At 38.9% G+C, this 20,374-nt stretch overlaps 1 protein-coding gene and 1 long non-coding RNA gene across 3 annotated transcripts in view; one reads left to right on the top strand and one right to left on the bottom strand.

Moving 5' to 3' along the window:
• Positions 1-15,132, top strand: part of LOC143983312 (uncharacterized) — a 68,010-nt gene extending 52,878 nt beyond the window's left edge. Inside the window, exons 2-4 of the long non-coding RNA XR_013274592.1 lie at positions 10,474-11,930; positions 12,017-13,246; positions 13,528-15,132. This is a non-coding gene — a long non-coding RNA (uncharacterized LOC143983312). The remainder of the gene's footprint in view (positions 1-10,473; positions 11,931-12,016; positions 13,247-13,527) is intronic.
• The window catches only part of ADPRHL1 (ADP-ribosylhydrolase like 1), a 53,719-nt gene continuing 43,647 nt past the window's right edge, over positions 10,303-20,374 (bottom strand). The window contains exons 8-9 of one of the 2 annotated variants that reach the window (XM_077482844.1): positions 16,016-16,046; positions 13,471-13,579 (exon numbers count right to left, since the gene is read on the bottom strand). In XM_077482844.1, coding sequence (XP_077338970.1) covers positions 16,040-16,046 — 7 coding nt within the window. In that variant the 3' untranslated portion in view covers positions 13,471-13,579; positions 16,016-16,039. Of the gene's footprint in view, positions 13,580-16,015; positions 16,047-20,374 lie in introns of both variants that reach the window. The other variant, XM_077482843.1, reaches the window with a different exon arrangement.

The raw sequence follows: 20,374 nt of genomic DNA, 5'->3' as shown, positions 1-20,374 counted from the left end.
ATCCGGAGGCTGCCCCTTGGGGGGGGGCACTGTCAGGGAAATAGGCGTTACCTCGGAACATACGATCGTGTTAACGCGCGTCAGCGCTCACGAAGACGCAATGTGATTCCCAGACGAACGCCTGATGTAGCTTCTGTTCAAGTGCGAGTACGCGGGGTAGGACGAACGCATAACGTTACACGTCGTAGGCGTACGAACGCGATGGCGCGCTCACGACGTAACCCCAGCGCCGTGCCTATTTAAACGTTCACCTGACAGTGCCGCATTGCTGGTTTATCGTCAGCTTCTCCTGAGTACCTGTGCCTGTTATCCCTGCTGTCTGATCTCCTGTTTACCGACCCGGCTTGTTTGACCTGCTTCTGCTACTCTCCTGGCTCCGACTTCTGGCTTGTCCCTGATACTCCTTGTCTGCTCCTGGCACCCGACCTCGGCTTGGCTTGGCTCCCGTTTCCTGGTCTCCAGCTCAGGATCCATTGCTCTCACCTCCGGATTGATCTCCCGTGTTTGACCTTCGGCTTGACCCTGACCCTGCTTTGGACTTCCTTGCACAGTTGCCTCCAGAGACTGTCTACTCAGCTTTCCACCTGCTGCTACCCGGCAACCTGTGCTACTGTGGGCACTGCATCCCTGTGTCACCTTCAGGGTTGTACTGCACTCGGCCGCAAGGGGAGCCCTCTCAGCATCTCGGCCTCCTTACCTCGATATTGACAGCTGCATTTGTACCTTTGTGCTCTAATTTACCATCAAAACCATGAAAGAATGCTTGCTAAGAGGCATTTTTGAGAACCAGTGAAAGTAATATGTAAGGATGGACTTACAGTGTGAGCAAGATGGGCTCTGCAGTGTAACAAAAACCATGCAAACTTTTCAGAGGATTTTTCACTTTTAATCCCGATTATTTTACTCTTATGTATGTTTTCTTTTTTTTTGGTTAAAACAATATTTAAAAACTGTTAAGCTAATTCTCTGAATGCTCTAATCTGAAATGTGAGCTTGCCTCTGTAGAGAGCTATCATGGTTTAAAAATCTGTTACATTCCTATATGAACGTGGCAACGAGTGATGCAAACATTTCTTTTAAAAAGTCAGCATTGCATCAGTGGTTGCTGTAAGCGGTGCATATTTCCATTTTGATTGTAACTTACAGTTTAATACAGATTAAATATGGCAAATAATTTAGACTCTTCACAGTAATGTCTCTGTCACTCAGTCAGGGTATTATTATTATTATACACGATTTATATAGCACCAACAGTTTACGTAGTGCTTTACAATGTAGAGGTGGGGACAGCACAATTACAGTACAGTTCAATACAGAAGGGGCAGGAGGGCTTGCCTGTAGCGCTTACATCCTAAAGTAAGGGGGTGGTGGTACAAGAGGTAATAGATGCATGGAATTATTTGATGGGGTTGGCTCGGGACAATTGTTAGGTGGGTGTGGGATAGGCTTCCCTGAATAAGTGAGTTTTCAGGGATCAGGGATCAGGAGGTCCTGAGAGGATTGGAGGGGAAGATTTGGGCGATATCTGCAGATGAGGTTGGTGATGTAGCTGAGGCAATGTTGTGGATGGCCTTGTATGTTGTGGTTAGCATTTTGAATTTTATTCAGTGGGGTAGGAGAAGCCAGTGAAGGGATTGGCAGAGAGGGGCAGCAGTCATGGGTCAGTTAGTGAGGTCTATTAGTCTAGCAGCAGCATTCATAATAGACTGAAGGGGGGATAGTCCGCGTAAGGGTAGGCCATTAAGGAGAGAGTTGCAGTAGTCAAGGCGGGAAATAAATAAGGAGTGCTTTGTGGTGGCATTAGTCAGGAAGGATCGAATTCTGGAGATGTTGCGGAGGTTAAGGCGCCAGGATTTAGCCAGTGGATGTGGGGGCTGAAGGAGAGGTCAGAGTCAAGGATTACACCCAGCACCCTGGCATGTGTGGGAGGACCAATGGTTGTGCTGTTGATCTTAATGGTAAAGTCATGTGGGGGGGGGGGGGGAGACCGGGAAGGAGGAATTATAACAAGCTCAGTTTTAGAAAGATTGAGTTTTAGAAAGTGGTGTGACATCCATAATTATATGTCATTCAGTAAGTTTGAGAACCATGAGGAAATCGAGGGGGTGAGTTGAGGAATGGAGAGAGAGATCTGGGTGTCATTGGCATAGAGGTGGTATTGGAAGCCATGGGAGGTTATCAACTGGCCCAGGTAAGAGGTATAGAGCGAGAATAGGAGAGGCCCAAGGACGGAGCGCTGTGGTACCCCAACAGAGAGAGAGGAAGAGGAACGGAGGAGATGGAGTTGTGACACTGAAAGTGTGCTGAGATAGGTAGGAGGAGAACCAGGGTAAAGTAGAAACACAGAGGCCAAAGGAGTGTAGTTTGCTGAGGAGGAGCAGGTGATCAACTGTGTCAAAGGCAGCAGAGAGGTTTAATGCCCTGTACACACGATCGGACATTCCAACAATAAAATCCATGAAGTTTTTCCGACGGATGTTGGCTCAAACTTGTCTTGCATACACACGGTCACACAAATCTTGTCGGAAATTCCAATTGCCATGAAAGAGGTGACGTACAACATGTACAATGAGCCAAGAAAAATTAAGTTCAGTAGCCAGTGCGGCTCTTCTGCTTGATTCTGAGCATGCTTGGAACTGTGTGCGCTGGAATTGTGTACACATGATCGGAATTTCCAACAATGGATTTTGTTGTCGGGAAAATTTTAGAGCCAGATCTCAAATTTTGTGTGTCGGAAATTCAGATGGAAAATGTCTGGTGGAGTCTACATATGGTTGGAATGTCCGACAAAAAGCTCCCATCAAACATTTTCCGTTGGAAAGTCCGACCGTGTGTAAAGGGCATAAGAGTATGAGTATGGAGTAATGGCCATTGGTTTTAGCAGTTAATAGGTCGTTGGTGAGTTTTAGTAGGGCAGTTTCAGTGGAATGTTGTGGACGGAAGCTGGACTGTAGGGCATCAAAAAGTTTATTGTCCATGAAGTAGCGACTCATTCGGTCATGGACAAGATATTCAATGAGCTTGGAGACAAATGGGAGCAGGGAGATGGGTCTTAAGTTATTCAAACAGGTGGGGTCTAGTGAGGTTTTTTTTTTTAGGTATGGGGGTAACCAGTACATGTTTGAGTGGTGCCGGAGGAGAGGAAGAGGTTGAAGATGTGGCTTAGGGAGCTTAGGATAGAGTGAGAAGGTGGTCGCAGTAATTGTGAGGGGACTGGTGGTGAGGTGGGCCATGGAGAGGAGTCTATCAACTTCATCGGTGGTAACTGGGCAGAAGGAGGAGAGTATTGAATGTGGTGTTGGACCTGATGTGTTGGGTAGGGGAGGAAGTTGAATGCTGGATATCTCCGTGCAAACTGTGTAAATTTTGCTTTTGAAATGGTTGGCAATCTGTTGAGTGGTAAGCAAGTTGGTGGGTGGGGGCAGTGGGGGGTGAAGTAATGAATTAAAGGTAGAAAAGAGTTGACGAGATTTAGATGAGAGTGTTGTAGTAGGTTTGTTTAGCAGTGTGGAGGCAGGAGTTGTATTTAAGAAGGGCAGATTTGTAGAGGCTAAAGTCCTACAATCTGTTTGCTAGGGTTGTGGCAGATGGGGCCTGGTTCTGCGTGTAGAAAGAGGAGCAGGTACATCTAGGGAGGATGACAGCGTGTTGTTGTAGATGGAAGTGGTTAGGTCTGGCCAAGACAGGGGTGCGGTTTTGTCGTAAAGGCCATCAGTAGCAGAATGAGGAAGGGATGGGTTGAGGTTGCGAAGGTTTCTGCGGGTAGCGGTTTGTAGGTTGGCAGCATAGGAAGTAGGGTAGCATGTAGCAGCATTGTGTAGTCCCTCTAAGACTCTATAAAAACAGAAAGTCAAGCTGAAAATCACTCTTTCAGTAATACAGTTCAGGACACAGCGATTTTCAATTATCCTCATATCTTATCCTGATATTGAAGCTTTGGATGGCTCTGCTTACACCACCTTGCTTGACAAACATTGACTGAGAGATCAAAGTAGCTGGGCAGAAAAGTTGGCCTAACAGTGACTGCTGCAATGGATACCAGCGGTCTTATATAACATCTGGCAGCGAGAGATTTTACCACCCATGTTGTTTAGCGTGCATGGGTTAATCTCTAGGATTCCATTAAATCTTTATGTGTATGGCCAGCCTAAGATGCTGCTGGGCCTATTGAGATCTGCAAGTCCTAACCACTGCAGTAAAGTTGAACAAAACATATACTTGACACCATACTACACAGGTTTTTGCACGCTGCACACTTAACCCCTTCAAAAGGTTGAAGGAAGAACAATGAAGTAACGCACTGTTAACAACAAAAATACCACACTTTGATTTTTTATTATACTCTCATTTATTATGTTATACCCAAGTTAACGTAGTCCACTCTGTAGATAAATAAATAAAAATATCCCCTCCTTTAAAAAAAAGTGTAAGTTCCCTTAGTATGTATTGCAATTGGCAGTCTGGACAATCTAAAAGCGACACAAAACAGATGTGCAGATTGCAGTTGTCGCATATCATACATATAAAACACTGGCCACTGGTACACCAGACTTGTGTGACGTGTATGTCATGCCAACATTTTTTGTCTTCGTTTTGGATAGAATGGGGGAACGTTGAACTCCCTGTCAAGTTTTTCCTGCTACCTGGGGCTCCGTTGAATGATTTTCTCTCACTTCCTGTCCTGCTGAGAAAGTTTTACCAGAAAGGAAATGGGGGGAACTCTCTAACAGCAATACAGATGAAAAAAATATTTTTAGACGAAGTATGGGAAGACTAGGACATCTAATAGATTTTTTTTCTGTCCATGTTGCGGATTTTCTCTTACATCCTGTTTGGTTAAACTGTTTTCAGTAGAATAGTAAGTGAGGGTTATTTCTCCAATCGAGTACTGGATAACAGATAAAAATGCTGGTTCTTCCCCACTGTATCCAAAACTAGAAAATTGTTTTTTTAGCTTAACCTACACTTTAACACTTTTGTTCATATCTGCCCAAGATTTTAGAAAGGAATGCACGAGTGACATTGCTATGTGAGAAAAGCTGGCATAATTCAAGACAGAAAAGTATGCTTTGAAAGATATTTATAGCATTTAATTTATTCTATTCAAATTATGAAAAAATATAACAGCATGTAAACAAAAGTAATTATGTATTATAGAGAGTTGAAAAAGAAAAAAATTGGAGCAAGGCCTCCAGAAAAGACCCTCATTTGATAGACCATGTAGGTCTGGTACCTCATGCTAATCAATAATATCCAAAATAATGGACCCTAACAAACTAAATATAAGGACTATAACGGTACCAATCTTTGTAAAAAGTATCAAAAGGTATTTATTTATGATAAAAATTGAAGATGTATACATATCGGAAAACATACAAAATACACAAAAGCTGCACATAAATACAGATTCTCAGTGGCTCCCCTATAGTAGAGCACAGTGAGTTGCTGTGATTTTGACGCAATTTGTGTTTCGCAGGAAGTAACCCGCTTCTATAGGAAAAGTTTCAGCAAGAACACTAAAAATGGAATGGTACATATGTCAGTTACAGCTTCTTATTTGAACAATAAGTATATTGGGTGACCAGCTGTCATTACACATCCCACAGTTAATAGTCAAAAACGTCAAAATAGAAACACATTGAATGGTCCTCCTACAAATGTACATAATCAACTGGTTATTTTCCCCTGATGTTCATAGATAGGCCCTTTACTCTGTTTCTCTATTTGTAATAAATCTAGGTGTAATGAGGCATACAGTCTAAGGGGCCATATGGGTAGGTCTTTTTCAACTAAAGGAATATTACAGGTGATTAATATTATCTATTAACGATGTACTGTAATGGAAGATGTAAACAATGCGTTATCATACATCCCTGTGCAATCTTTGTATGGGACATTTCTTTCACGTTTAGCCAAGTATTATGTATCTTCTAAGCCTGCAGAACTTGAAATGGCCACACGGTAGTCAAGCTGTAACTGACATATGTACCATTGCAATTTTAGTGTTCTTGCTGAAACTTTTCCTGAAGAAACACAAACTGTGTTGAAATCACAGCAACTCACTGTGCTCTACTAAAGGGGAGTCGACAAGAATCTGTATTCAAGGTGTACTAGATGGTTTTGGTTATGTTTTATGTGCAGCTTTTGTGTGTTTTTTATGTTTTTAGATATGTATACATGTGCAATTTTTATCATAAATAAATACCTTTAGATATTTTTTACAAAAATTGGGTACCGTTATAGTCCTTATATTTAGTTTGTTAGGGACCATTATTTTGTATGTTATAGAAAGCTGGCAGTACATTGCAGAATTTAGTTTAGTTTCAGAAAATTCAAAGTGCTCAAAGATATTGATGTATTATAGATGGTGATAATGACCATGATAAAAAAAAACACAAGGCTTAGAAAATTGGAACAACTTCAACAAAAAAGTTAGCTGCAAAATGAATTCATTAACTATTGCACCATTAAAATGATCACCTAGTTAAGAAAATAAATGTACAGTCAACAACAGTGATCTATTAACATTACAAGGAAGGCATATGTTGGCTGACAACATTCTGATCCTACCAGGCATTCTGATGTCCAATTGCATAAATGCCCTAAAATAGCCTTTGCGAATTAAGGTTTCTCTGACCTTGTTGCAAAGGCTTGCTTGGGCAGTGAGCAGTGGCAGATTAATCTCCCATTTACAGTGTTTGCATAGCTCTCTACCAACACCATGCAGCAAAACAGCGATTGTTGGTTCAGTGGTGTCTCCCATCTTGTCTCTCAGGTAGCCACTGACACCAATTATCATTTTAGCTGTCTATAAAGGGCCATACGAACCACCAATGCAAGTGCAATTCTTCCCACTGAACACCAATGTAACAGATCATTCTTTTAACTGACCACTAATATAAGGTAGCTGTTCTCCCACTGACCATCATTGTAATTGGGCTCTACCACTAAAGCCTAGCACACACCACTAGTTTTCTTTTCCTTCAACCAAGCGGGTTGAAGGAAAAAAAAAAACAACAGCTCCGGTTGGAGCCGCTGTACTAACAATCCGATGTTAGTACAGCAATCTCCCCTGCTGTTCTATTGTGTTCTGCCACAGGGAAACCCCAACCCCTGCCAGAACACTCTGATCAGCGCTCTCAGCCATTTGCTGATGGGGAGCCAGTCGGCTGCTGGTTTTCCAGCATGCTTGTCAGACAGAAGCCAGGAAAACGGTTCAATAAAAACTGTCCAACATTAGGCCCATGTGTATGGCAGCTGGCCTCACAGAAGCTGGCCAATTCTGTCGGACGAGCATGCTGGAAAACCATTGGCTGAGAGTGCTGACCAGACTATTCTGGCATGGGGGCCAGTGTGTACTAGACTTTACACTCAGTGTAAGGGAGGCTTCTTCACTGATCATATTGTAAGGTGGTCTTTTTGTACAAATCACCAGTGTAAGGGTCCCTTCTCTCACTAACCACTAATGTAACCACTAATGTAAGGGTTCACTAAGATGACAACATTCTGTAAGGGGTATTTCTCCACTAAACACGAATGCCTCGCACACACGATCAGATTGTTGGCCAACAAAACCGTTGAATTTTGTCCAAGGGCATTGGCTCAAACCTGTCTTGCATACACACGGTCACACAAATGTTAGCCAACAATTACGAACAAGGTGACGTACTAGACGTACTACATGGTTTTTCAGCTCTTTAGCGCCACCCTTTGGGCTCCTTCTGCTAATTTTGTGTTAGTAGAAGTTTGGTGAGTGTTGATTCTTGCTTTTCTTTTTGCGTTTTTCATTTAGCACTTTTGATTTCGTGCTTTTCAGTTTGTTTCTGAATGGCCATTCATCAACCAGACATAGGAGGAGATAACGTGTTATTTATTATTGGCCTTGGAATTATTGCTTTGACATTATTTTTTGGGTTGAATAATGATTTGATTTGGTACTGCATATTTTCTATATTTTTGGATGCATAGAATGCACCTTTTGGTTAAGTTCTATTGCTATTTTTAATGCACAATAAAAAAATTGTGTAGAATAATACTTGGCTATGTGTTTTACTTCAAATGACAGTTTGGGAGTAGGCAGTTACATTTAAAAAAATACAATGTAAAATTTACAAGGGACACCAACATAGTTGTATCTTTGATCTTAAAAACTACGGGATAATGGTGTTGTGGTAACTTGCCCAAATAATAATAATAAAAAAATAATAATAATATTATTCTTGATATCACTAGAAAAAAAAGCCTTTCAATATTTGTTTGCAATAACTCCATCAGTATCACCAGCAAAGCAGCTTCGTTATTATCCGATTAAAGAAGAAGAGAATTGTGTGCTGCATTTGGAGATTTCATAATTTGCCACGTCACAAATGTTAATTCTCCATTACAAACACTAGTTTACAAGACCGACCACTTCTGCTTCCGAGCATGCGTGTTTGTACTTTGGACTTTTTTCCGACGGACCTGTGTACACTCGGACACACATTTGTTGGCGGAAAATTTGAGAACCTGCTAGCCAGCATTTGTTGGCGGAAAGTCCAACAACAATTGTCCAATTGGAGCATACACGCGGTCGGATTGTCCGCCAACAGCCTGACATCCAACATTTCCCATTGGAAAGTCTGATCGTGTGTATGGTCCTTAAGGGTGAGCTTCAGTATTAGTTTGAACAGTAATTCAGTTGGCTGTGAATTTGTCATTTTTTGGCAGTAGTGCTACTGCTGCAATACAGCAGATCACCTCCTGCTTGGTGTTTGTAAGTAAACCAGTCAGCAGGCCCATCACGACAGGAAAGGCAAAACAAGCAATTGCTTGGGGCCCCGAGCTGGCCTGGGGCCCTAGCTGCGCCGCCACTTCCTATAAGCTGCAGCCTGTAGCGTGGACAAGCTCCTCTTTCTTCCTCCTGCAGTCTGCGCGGTACAGGAGATTCAGTTTCCTGTTCCCGGTCAGACTGACAGGAAGTGCACACACTGAGCGGGAACAGAAAACGGAATCTCCTGCCGTGTGGTAAGCGGTAGGGAGGGGGGTTAAAAAGAACACTGGGGGGAGTAGCAAGGGGGGGAGGCAGTCATCAAGACCCATTTAGTAATAAAAATATGGTACCTTGCTGACCATAATAAAAACAATTACCATAGCTTTCTTTCCATTTTCTTTCTTTACCATCCCATTTCCATCTTATTGCTTTGCACAATGACCTGGTACAATGTTTTGCACCAGATCAATCATGTCAGCAAGCTGCTACAATGTCCAAATGGTTCCATGGACAGATCATAAACAGAAGGAGTAAAAGACTACCTTGAAGACTTCAGGGAAAATGGGATTGCTTCCTGTCAAACTGATGTAAAAGATATTGCAGAAAATCTAGATATGGAAATTACCCTTCCTGAGAAAAGGCAGCGTAAAAAGAAAAGACAGTGTCTATATGAAGGTACAGACAAGACTTTCAGAAGAGACTTCTTTCTGCCCATGGTTGACACAGCCCTCAGAAGCCTAAGTGACAAGTTTTCAAGGTTGAAGGGTGTTTATGACCTTTATGACTTTCTGTTCTCAAAGGACAACATGAAGCATTCAATAAAGAATGGAAAGCTTCATGAACGATGCAAAAAATTGGAACAAACCCTCCATGACATTGATGCTGATGACTTGGCACTCGAGATCAATTCATCTCTCTACACTTTTCCAGACCATGTAGCCACTAAGCTCTAAGTGTTGTTTCTCTCTGGTGCTTCGTTCCTCTGTTTTTATCAGCATGTCTTACTTCTGAGAAGATTTCCTGACATATGAGATAAAAATTGTGTTGGGGAGGGAGCTCGGAATGGAGCTTGTCTATTCAGTTCTTCTGCTGTGTGTGTAACTGCAGCCTCCCTGCCCCCTCCTCTATGCTCCTGACAGATGAAGAAGTATTTTGAACACAATCTGCCCTTTTGAAGTATAGGGAAGAGAAGACTCCAGAAAAACAAGTAAAACCTTTGTAGGAGATTTACCTTTGTAAGCTCTGTGTATCATCTGAGGCTGTTCACTTCACAATCACTTTATTTTATGGAAAAATACAGAAAATATTTTAAATATTTTAAAGGGCGAAGTGTTAAAAATGATCTGTGGTGGATGTTAAATAAGCCCCATTATCAATTCTTTAAATTATGATTATATCTATAACTTACTGATCACTTACTTTTTACCAAATTATTATGAAACCATGTCTATGCAAGAACTGACAATGCAGGGTAAGAAATAAAGTGCATATCTGGTTCTATATCTGAACACAGTAAGCTCTGAAAAAGAAAAAAACAGTCCACAAATGAAAGGTATTATTGACATTCTGTCTATGGATGTTTTAGCGTTTCATATTATAATAAGTGCATAAACCAGACTTTATGTATGATGTTTAAATGTATCACAGGCTCTCACAACAAGTGGTTTAAATAATTGTTTTGATATTGCTGTGTCCTTATAACTTTGCACTTTATATTTTTTTAGATCATTTATGGTAATATTTGTACTCTGTGTATGCCTTGCTATGGAGCGCTGATCACTGATCAGATCATTAGAAGATGGAATCTGATATTTGGAAGTAACTTTTCTTTCTGTTACATAGGAGTTGCCTTGACAATGCTTGGAAGACTCTTCTCTGTCTTTTATGATTGCCATTGTTGGAGTTTCTTTTCTTTTCTCACAGTTATCTACTTGACTGAGAGATTTTAAAATATTGAAACTGGCATTACTTGTTCTTTGCAGTCCAGACACCACTGAACTCTGCTCACTAGGGTTGTCACTTGGTGATGGTGCCTCATTTTTTATGGTGTCTTTTCTGTTCCCTGCATGAAAGTTCTCATTCAAATGATCAGTTGATGTTCTGTTTGCCACTATGTCTTTGGATAGTTTCTTTTCATAAAACAAGGCATCAGGTGTCACTGACAGCTGATTTTCTTCTCTGTTCTCTACATATTTTTTATCAAAATCTGCCAATTTATGGTCATACCTTGCCTGTTTTTGAGCATTTACCTCCAATGATAAAAGTTTATTTTTCAAAACTTCTGGTTGCCTGTCCACTTCTAAAACATTCCAGCTGCCAACATTCTTAGTCTCCGAGCCCTGTTCATCAGCACATTCCTTAGTTATTTGAGATTTAGAAGTTCCTCTACTAAGTAAGTCAACTGACCCAAGCTGAATCAGAGGTTCTTGTGATTGTAGCATTGCCTGTTGTAATACCTTAGGCTTTAAAAAATGTGAGGTATTACAGTTATTTATCTGCTTTTGTTTTTGTCCCATTGCTAATGATTGCCCCTTCATCAAGTTTTCAGTTTTCTTGGCAAAATTTGGGACTTCTGAAATGCTTTGATGCACTTTGATATCTTCCTTCAAAGCCATTTCAAATGGAACATGAGGCTCTATGGTAAAATTAGCTTTATCTGTAAGACTGAGAATGGATGGAATAACTACTGGTAAATGTTTTTGTTCATTAAATTCACAGCACTTTCCGTATTTGGATTCCAATTTTATGTTTCTGTTCTTATATATGTTTTTTTCCGATACAGAATGATTTTGGTATGATATGCCATAAGGAAGAGGTTCTGATATTTTCTTACTGGAATCTGTTGAATTTATAGCATTGCTAGGAATGTCCATATTTCTTCCGATTTCCCTAATTGAAAGTAAACCAACGCTATTTTTTGAAGCTACTAGCATTACATCTTTATCAGTGCGGTCAAAATTATCAGCAGTTCTTTTGAACTCATTGTCATTCTGCATTCCACATGTTGCAACATTAAGCTGCTTAGGACTTTCTGACACCATGCACATGGGCATGTTATCAGTAATGCTAATTTCCTCTTCTTCATCAGTCTCTTGAAACCTTTTTGTGTAACTGTTTTCATTCTGCATTCCACAAGTGGCCACAGTCATCTGTTTTGCACCTTTTGACTCCTGGCAAAGAGGTATATTATCAGGATCACTACCTCCTTCTTCTTTGTCAGTCTGTTGAAACTTTTTTGTATAACTATTGTCATTTTGTGTTCCGCAGGTGGACATATTTAACAGCTTAGGACCTTCAGTCACCAGGCACGGAGACATAATATCAGTATTCCTATTCCCCTCATCATTGTCAGAGCATTCTAACCTTTTTGCATAGCTATTATTCTTTTGTTTAACATTGAGTACTTTTTCTGATTCATTATTATCTTGCACAGGACCTGTAACATTATTAACTTCAGATTTAGGTTTACTATTGGTAGTGTCCCAAATCTGTCCATCATCGTCTAGTTCACATGCTTTGGTTTCACTGGCATCTTTCAGGTCTTTGTCAGAAATGCTGTTGAGCATAGAATCTTTGCAGCTGGCATAAACATGTAAACTACTGGTGTTGTTAATGTCTTTTAGTGTTTCTATTTCACCATGATCAACCACAACCTGGATATCTAAAACACATTTGTCTATTGTGTCCACGGTATTATTACTGTTTGATTCATTTATAGATGTGCTTTTCCGATTTTTACCTTTTACAGTACTTAGATTACAACAATGTTTGTTTTCTGTTGGTTCTTTTTCTTCTCTTTGCCCATCTATACACCTGTTATTCTTTATTTCCATGTCTAACTGTTTACAATCAGTAGAAGAGCTACTGACATTTAAGCAAACCACTTGGTTGCATATATCATTTTGGCACAGTTGTTCTCCTGTATCCATCTCCTTAGAACTAGGCTTTAATGCCTCTGAAGTATACAAGTTTATTACCTTACTAGTAGGCAGAAAGGTGTGAATATTTTGCTCACTTAACTCTGCATATTCGAGCACTGGGGTTTCAAGACATGTTGCAGTCTTTATGGTGGTATGTGCCACATGATCCTCAGCTTGTCTTATGTGTTTAATGCTTGAAGGTATTTCTTTCTTCACAGTTTGCTCTTTGGGAACCATTGGAGATTTCACAACTTTTACAGAGCAAATCATAGAGTTTTGTTCAAACTTTTCTTTAAGAGTATCAATAACAGTTCCTTTGAAATGCATTTTGGGAGTAAACTTCTTGGAATTTGTTGGTTTTGTGTTTTTATTTTCTTTTTCTTCTGCGGCTGCAAATTTGTTCAGAATAGATTTCACTCTGCCTTTTCCATTAACTTTATTCCATTGATTCTTATCAGTACGGAAGTGAAGGTCATTTTCTAATTTTTCTTCTTTGTTGAATTTAAATTTTGAGGCATCCAATTTTTTAACAATACTACCTATTGAACGTGGGACGGTGTAGCTGTTCTCCTTAAAGGTAAGCTTTCCTACTTCTTTTGGTTTTTTCATTGGGGGTTCATGATTTGGATTTAAAAACCTAGACTGTATCAGTTGAAATCTGGTTGGTCGTATAGCTTTCTTGCTATTTGGCTGTTCTTGCACTTTATTGTGTGCTTTATTTTTGAGAACTTTGGTTGGGGGCTCTTCTGTGATCGTTTTTGTGGCATCAGAATCTTCCAAACTAATAACGTAGCATAGCAGGCTACTGAGAACAGCACATTCCCCTGGGTTTCCATTTTTTTTTATCTTCTTCTTTAGGACAAGTGGATCTACTAACCTCAGACTTGCTGGAGTCACTGACTTTTTGGTGCTGTATAAAAAAAAAAGGAAGACCCCTTGTAGTCATTATAAAAACAACATTTACTTATGCTATTCAAATTCTACTCACTCTGCTTTATTATGCTGTGTGGACAGGTGAATAAAAGTGTAGTTGCCATCAATATACAATGGAGTCAGACAGGCTGGATCTCATGTATGAAAGAGATAGCTTTTGAGACCTCAGCTTCACAATAGTAGGCACTTTGCAATAAAAAGAGACATATCACAAGGCATATGGGCTATCATAGTGGAGCTCTGCTCTGCTTAGAACATCTTGAATGCTGGGCAAGACTTAATACATTGAAAAACTTACAATACATTGTCTTACCACATTATATATATAAGGCAAGTGATAGTTTCACTTATTTCTGCTGTTTGTAGGAAAATCAGTAGATACATCTGTCTCACTGTACTGAACTAACCAAGTAATGTAATCAACAAATCCTCTAGGAACTAATGGCATTACTGTGGTGTGATGTACAAAGTAAATTATGGCACAGCAATGTAAAACTCCTCAAACAATTGATATACTGAATAATGAATACTGAATATGCCTACAACATAGTTATCTCCATTGTATGGGTGATGGATACAACACTCACTGCACAAATGCCATGCTTTATTAGTAGAGTTCAGCATCATATAAAAAAACTATGGACAGCGATGGACCAAACAGTGATATGAAGGATGATGTTTTTCATTTTAGTCATATGGATGATTGATATTTTAAATGAAGCTTTAAGTAACTGAATATAGTATGCACCATCGAATTGCATAGCAACTTCTTGGTTAATATTTATTCAAAGCAAGTCCCATGTAACAAATAGCATAGAGTAAAGAAAATACTATGTATAGACAATCCGGAAACAGCCCTCAAAATGTGGTCTCCAATTACATTTTTATATGATGGATGCAATATGAGCAATAATACGAAAGAGCCATGCATTTCGATATTTTTTCTTAAAAAAAAAAAATAATAATTTTCTTGGCAGATGTACTAGTTTAAGAATACCATAAATATTTTACCTAGATCAAAGTAACTTAAGTGGCACGCCTAAGGATTATATTCTTGTAAATTTCAAGGTCTTATTTTATAATGTCACTGAACAAATCTGGCCTCATAAATCTAGAGAGCAACAAACTTAATATAACTCAAGACATAACACGATGAGCATTAAAACCTTTAAAGAACAGACGATCCAGCAACAGTCCCTAGGTACAGCTAACACACACTGGGAGACTACTATTATGGGACAATACACTTTCAGTAAAATGCTAACATTTGTTTATTATTTGGATAGAGTGAGGCAGGATTTGGTACTCATTTATGACCCAGTGAATAAAAAATGCCCACTCCTACAAGCCGTCGCTGACAACCAAGGCACTTGTGTGAACTAAATTTTCTGGTCCCACTTTCTGGAACATATTCTAATTGCACTGTTATGGAAAATCCACCATAGTGCTGGTATCCCCAATGCCTTATACATTCTCCATAGAAAAATATGCATTTTTGTACTGTATCCATGCTATGTAGCTAATAAAGATTAACAAGAAGCATACCGAGTTTCCGTTTTATTTCTACAATGCCTTATAGATTCTTCATAGAAAAATAGAGGAAAGAGGGGACTCAGCTAACACCAGAGGCCTGACTGCAATGTAGAGTTATGAAAGAGCCCATATATTGAATTGTACGTCTTCACATTTTGAGTGCAGAGAAAAGTCCTCTATGAGCATTATTAGAAATGTCAATATTAATGGATTTCTGAAAAAAATAATGAAGTGCAGTAATTCCGAGCAACCAATTAAAATTAACTTTATTAAGGCTAGACCTTTTTTAAGATGGATGCTAGTTGGTTTTTGGGTATTACTAGGGTTTGCGTTTTGTAATTTGTTTCTGTTTTATTGACTAAACCTGGAAATATTGTTTTACAAAAGTGATGGGGCCCATCAGGATGATTGTACCATGTGTCTGATTTCAACTCTTTCAGCCCTGTAAGCTACCACCCAAATGCACTGTTAAAATGAATTAGAGCCCTCAGAGCATCCTAAGCATGAGGAAGTTGACTTCCTGCTACAAGCTTGAATAATGGTCTCCTAGTGCACATGTTCCTTATATTTTTAATAAGACATGGATTTCATTAGCATTACAAGATATTTATAATATTGTAACAGAGCATCTTACATGGCATCATCTTTGATGCAGCAAAAGTTTCACTTCTGCTGAATTACATGTATTCCTGCACATTGTACAGTGATGTACAATACCTATAATTATGTTTATTATTTTAACACATTGAAGGCTGTTCACAATAAAAGAAGCTATTGGGCACATGCTCAAAATATGTCATGCAAAGCTACATATGAAGCATGATGATGTCTTATGATCAATGAAGTAATGAAATATTAAGAGTTTCTACTGTGTACATACGGTATTTATAGGTGTATGGTGAACTTAGAACCTGCAGATTATATAGAATATTGAAAATTTAATGATAAAAATCAATATATACAGTATAAATATTCTACTGAAGTGTGCTAAATTTTAAAAAATAATACATTTTGTGACAACCAGGAGTTCAGGAGTAATCACATGAATTTATATCTTGGACTGTGTATTTGGTATTTCAATTTGTGAACATATTCTGGAGAATATAATATAAGCTAAAACATCTCAAGGCTGAGGGGGAAAACTTAGAATGCTAAGTTACTACTTTATCCATTCAAAATAGATAATAAGGAACTCTATTCTGTCAAACATTCCCCGTGGCTTTTATGAATAAACCCAGGTTCAATCTGCTGAATGAAATATCATTAAAATAAATGAAAGAGTGTTCCCCTTTGTAATGTCCTTACAGGTAAGTGTAGAAAAGATCAATTGCCTTGAGATCTCCTTGTCCCAATGAATCTCATCGACCCAATGAAAAAAAGAAGCCTGGGGGTAATTCAATAGTGGGAAGGTCTGTTACAGGCGGTGGTAGAATTTGCACAAAAGAAACCTACTGCAAATGTTGTCCATAATTTTGTTGACATACTGATGCAGACCATGAATAGTGACTGAACTGCATAAATATCTATGGGACATAAAGGGAATGACTGCTGCAAGATTGCAGGGATTGCTGGAAAAACTAATAAAACAGAAATAAGCATTTCCACTCTGGCAAACACTTGCTTTCAGTGGAGTTAACTTCTTCACAAGCTAATTATGTTCCAGCATTTTGCTTTAGTCACCAATTGTCAGGACTTACAGTATATAGCCACACTTATCCTTTAGCATATGCCCTTTATCTCAGAGGCATACAATATTTTTTATGCGTGGCCCCAGAAGGCAGTATACCACTTTCATGGACCGTGTTTGTGAGTTTAACAATATTTTCAGATCATTAAAGTGCACTGTGCCCAGACCTTGGTCATTAAATAATTTACAAAATAGCTTGAAAATAAGCCACCCTGGTGTGTGTAATGTACAAAATAATATTTTTATAAGAATTTCTTCAAACTCTGCTCTCTAGTTTTATAAGAATGTGACATTCAGATAATTATACTATAGATTAAAATTCCATTTCACCCACTCAGCAAGATCCACAATTAAAATTAAGGATATAAAAGCACTTTATTAACAGGCATATGACACACCCAGGATTGTAAACAGCATGTCTACTTTAAATTCATAATATACATGTCCATGCTTCTTAATGCAAACTAGTTTCAACTACAGCATAACATGCATCATACCATTCTCAGTATATTGAAACATTTCTAACACTACTTATGAAAAATCACAAATCATTGAGACAAAACATACAACCACACTTTTTTTTTATCCATGACATTATTCACAATTCTACAGTTCGTAATTATCATTGTGTGCTAACATGTTCCCCAACAGCACAACGGTACAATTATCATCACAGCAGACCATGCAGTGGCAGTGAGGCCCACAGGGCCCAGTACATTCTGGCTGCACAGTGATACAGTGGCGAAAATAATCATTTGATCCCCTGCAGATTTTGTAAGTTTGCCCATTTCCAAAAAAATGAAGGGTCTATAATTGTTATCATAGGTATATTTTAAATGATAAAGACAGAATATCAACCAAAAATCCTGAAAAAACACATGATACAAATGTTATAAATTGAGTTGCAGTTCAGTGAGTAAAATATCCTATTTGATCCCCTACCAATCAACAATAATTGTAGCTCCCACAGACTGGCTACAGTATGTGTTCATGTGGTACACAGATCAGTCCTGTCAATTTAAGAAGGTACTCCTAACGACAACTTGTTATGTGTATAGAAGACACCTGTCCACAGAATCTCTTTCTTCCATTCAAACCTCACCATCAGGGGCAAGACCAAAGAGCTGTCAAAGAATGTCAGGGACAAGATTGTAGACCTTCACAGGGCTGGAATGGGCTACAAGACCATCAGCAAGAAGCTTGGTGAGTAGGAGACAGCTGTGCGATTATTCGCAAATAGAAGAAATACAAAATAACCATTAATTGCCCTTGAACTGGAGCTCAATGCAAGATTTCGCCTCATGGGGTAAGGATGATCAGGAGAAAAGTAAGGGATCAGCCCAGAACTACACGGAAGTAGCTTGTGAATGATCTTAAGGCAGTTTGGACCATGGTCACCAAACAAACCACTGGTAACACAATGCGCCACCATGGATTGAAATCCTGCAGCACCCGCAAGGTTCCACTACCTGTACAGGAGCATCTGAAGTTTGCCAATTAACATCTAAATGATTCAGAAAAGGATTGTGAGAAAGTGCTGTGGTCAAATAAAACCAAAATTGAGCTCCTTGACATTAACTCAACTTGCCGTGTTTGGAGGAAGAAAAATGTTGACTATGACCCTAAGAATACCATCCCCACAGTTATGCATAGCGGTGGAAACTTATGTTTGGGGCTGTTTCTTTGCTAATGGTTCAGGCCAACTTTGCTGCATTGAGGGGCTAATGGACAGGGCCATGTATTGTAAAATCTTGGATGAGAACCTTCTTCCCTCAGCCAGAATACTGAAGATGGGTCATGGATGGGTCTACTAGCATGAGAATGATCCAAAACTTACCGCCAAGGCAACAAAGGAGTGGCTCAAGAAGAAGCAAATTAAGGTCATGGAGTGGCCTAGCCAGTCTCCAGACATTAATCCTATGAAAAATTTCTGGAGGGTTCTGAAACTTCGAGTTGCCAAGCAGCAGCCAAAAAACCCAGGTGTGTGCAAACCTGGTAATCAACTACAACAAACGTCTTACCTTTGTGCTTGCCAATAAGGGTTTCTCCATCAAGTACCAAGTCATGTTTTGCTTGGGGATCAAATACTTATTTTACTCACTGAACTGCAACTGAATTTATAACATTTGCATCATGTGGTTTTTTGGGGGATTTTTGGTTGATATTCTGTTGCTATCATTTAAAATACACCTATGATAAAAATTATAGACCCTTCATTCCCCTTTTAAGTGGGTAAACTTACAAAATCTGCAGGGGATCAAATCATTATTTTCCCCACTGTATATCTATACAGATAAAGCATTGGCAAATAATTTAGGATAAAATAAATGTATATATGGTTGAGTCTGAGCTGTCAGTTTCATACCAAAATAACTAATGTACTTTAGTGTGGGCTACTGCTTTAGACTATCAAAAATATTAGTACTGATGTACTTTTAAGATAGAAATTGGAGACCAAGGGCCCTGCAGAGATTTTACTTTGGGACCATGTAATATATAGTTATATTTTATGTATCGTTGTATTTCAATATACGGAGGAGGATGTCAGTGTGTAAGAGTCCTTGTGTGAATGCTTGTGTACATTTGTGCGTAGCCATAAAGGATTTTAATAGCTAATATAAATATCATTGGTACAATACTACTAGTTCATAGTGTGTGTTATATGAGATTTAAACTGCCTTGTCAAAGTCTTGAAATCATCACTTCCTCTTTTGAGTTTTTATTTGCTTTCTGTGGTTACAAAAGGTTACATACTGTTTAACCACAATGTGCTTTATTCCACAAACAAGAAATAATCCTACTACAATCTGTTTTCCTGTCTGTGGTATGCTATTGGGGTAGGATTGCTAATACAACACATTTAGGTACAGCTCCAGCTATTTATATTTGGAGAGAGTGGAAAAGTTTTTTTTAGTTATTTTATCTCTGTTCCCATTGGTGAGTATTTTGACTTTCTGTCACTCAACATAAAACCATACATTATATATCTTTTCATGTGACAACACTGAATAAATGACACTTTGCAGCTTGTATAACAGTGTAAATTTGCCCCCCTCAAAATAACTCAACACAGCCATTAATAGAAAAATAGAGAAAAAAGCTGCGCTTACAAACAAAAATAAAAGTCAGCGATGAACCCATGTAAATTGAATAAGAATAATTATCCAATGAATAAACAATAAAGGTGAATAAAAATTAATCCATAAACATGAATCCAATGTGAAATCAATAAGTGACAAAATCCCTTATTTACACAAAAGCACCCTGTGAAGTGATTCACCACCACATAAATTGAACGCTACAATGAGCTTGTAAAGGTATTATGATCAGCAATGCAACCACAACGCGTCTTCACAATATTGCATCAGAGCCAAACAAGATAGCTCAGTCCATAAGGCAAAGAGACAGTCAGCAGATGTGTCCCAAATCTGAAGCTTTATCTGCTCGCCGTCAATTGTAATCATTCGTGCGCCAAATTCAACCCTAATTGTCAGGTCATGGACAGGCTGGAACCTCTTGTCTGTGAACTGTAATAATAGACAAGATTTCCCA

The sequence above is a fragment of the Lithobates pipiens genome, unplaced genomic scaffold, assembly GCF_037356315.1.
Source record: "Lithobates pipiens isolate NorthernLeopardFrog02 unplaced genomic scaffold, aLitPip1_a1.2 Scaffold_16, whole genome shotgun sequence".
Lineage (NCBI taxonomy): Eukaryota > Metazoa > Chordata > Amphibia > Anura > Ranidae > Lithobates > Lithobates pipiens.
This window is presented reverse-complemented; position numbering and strand designations above follow the sequence as displayed.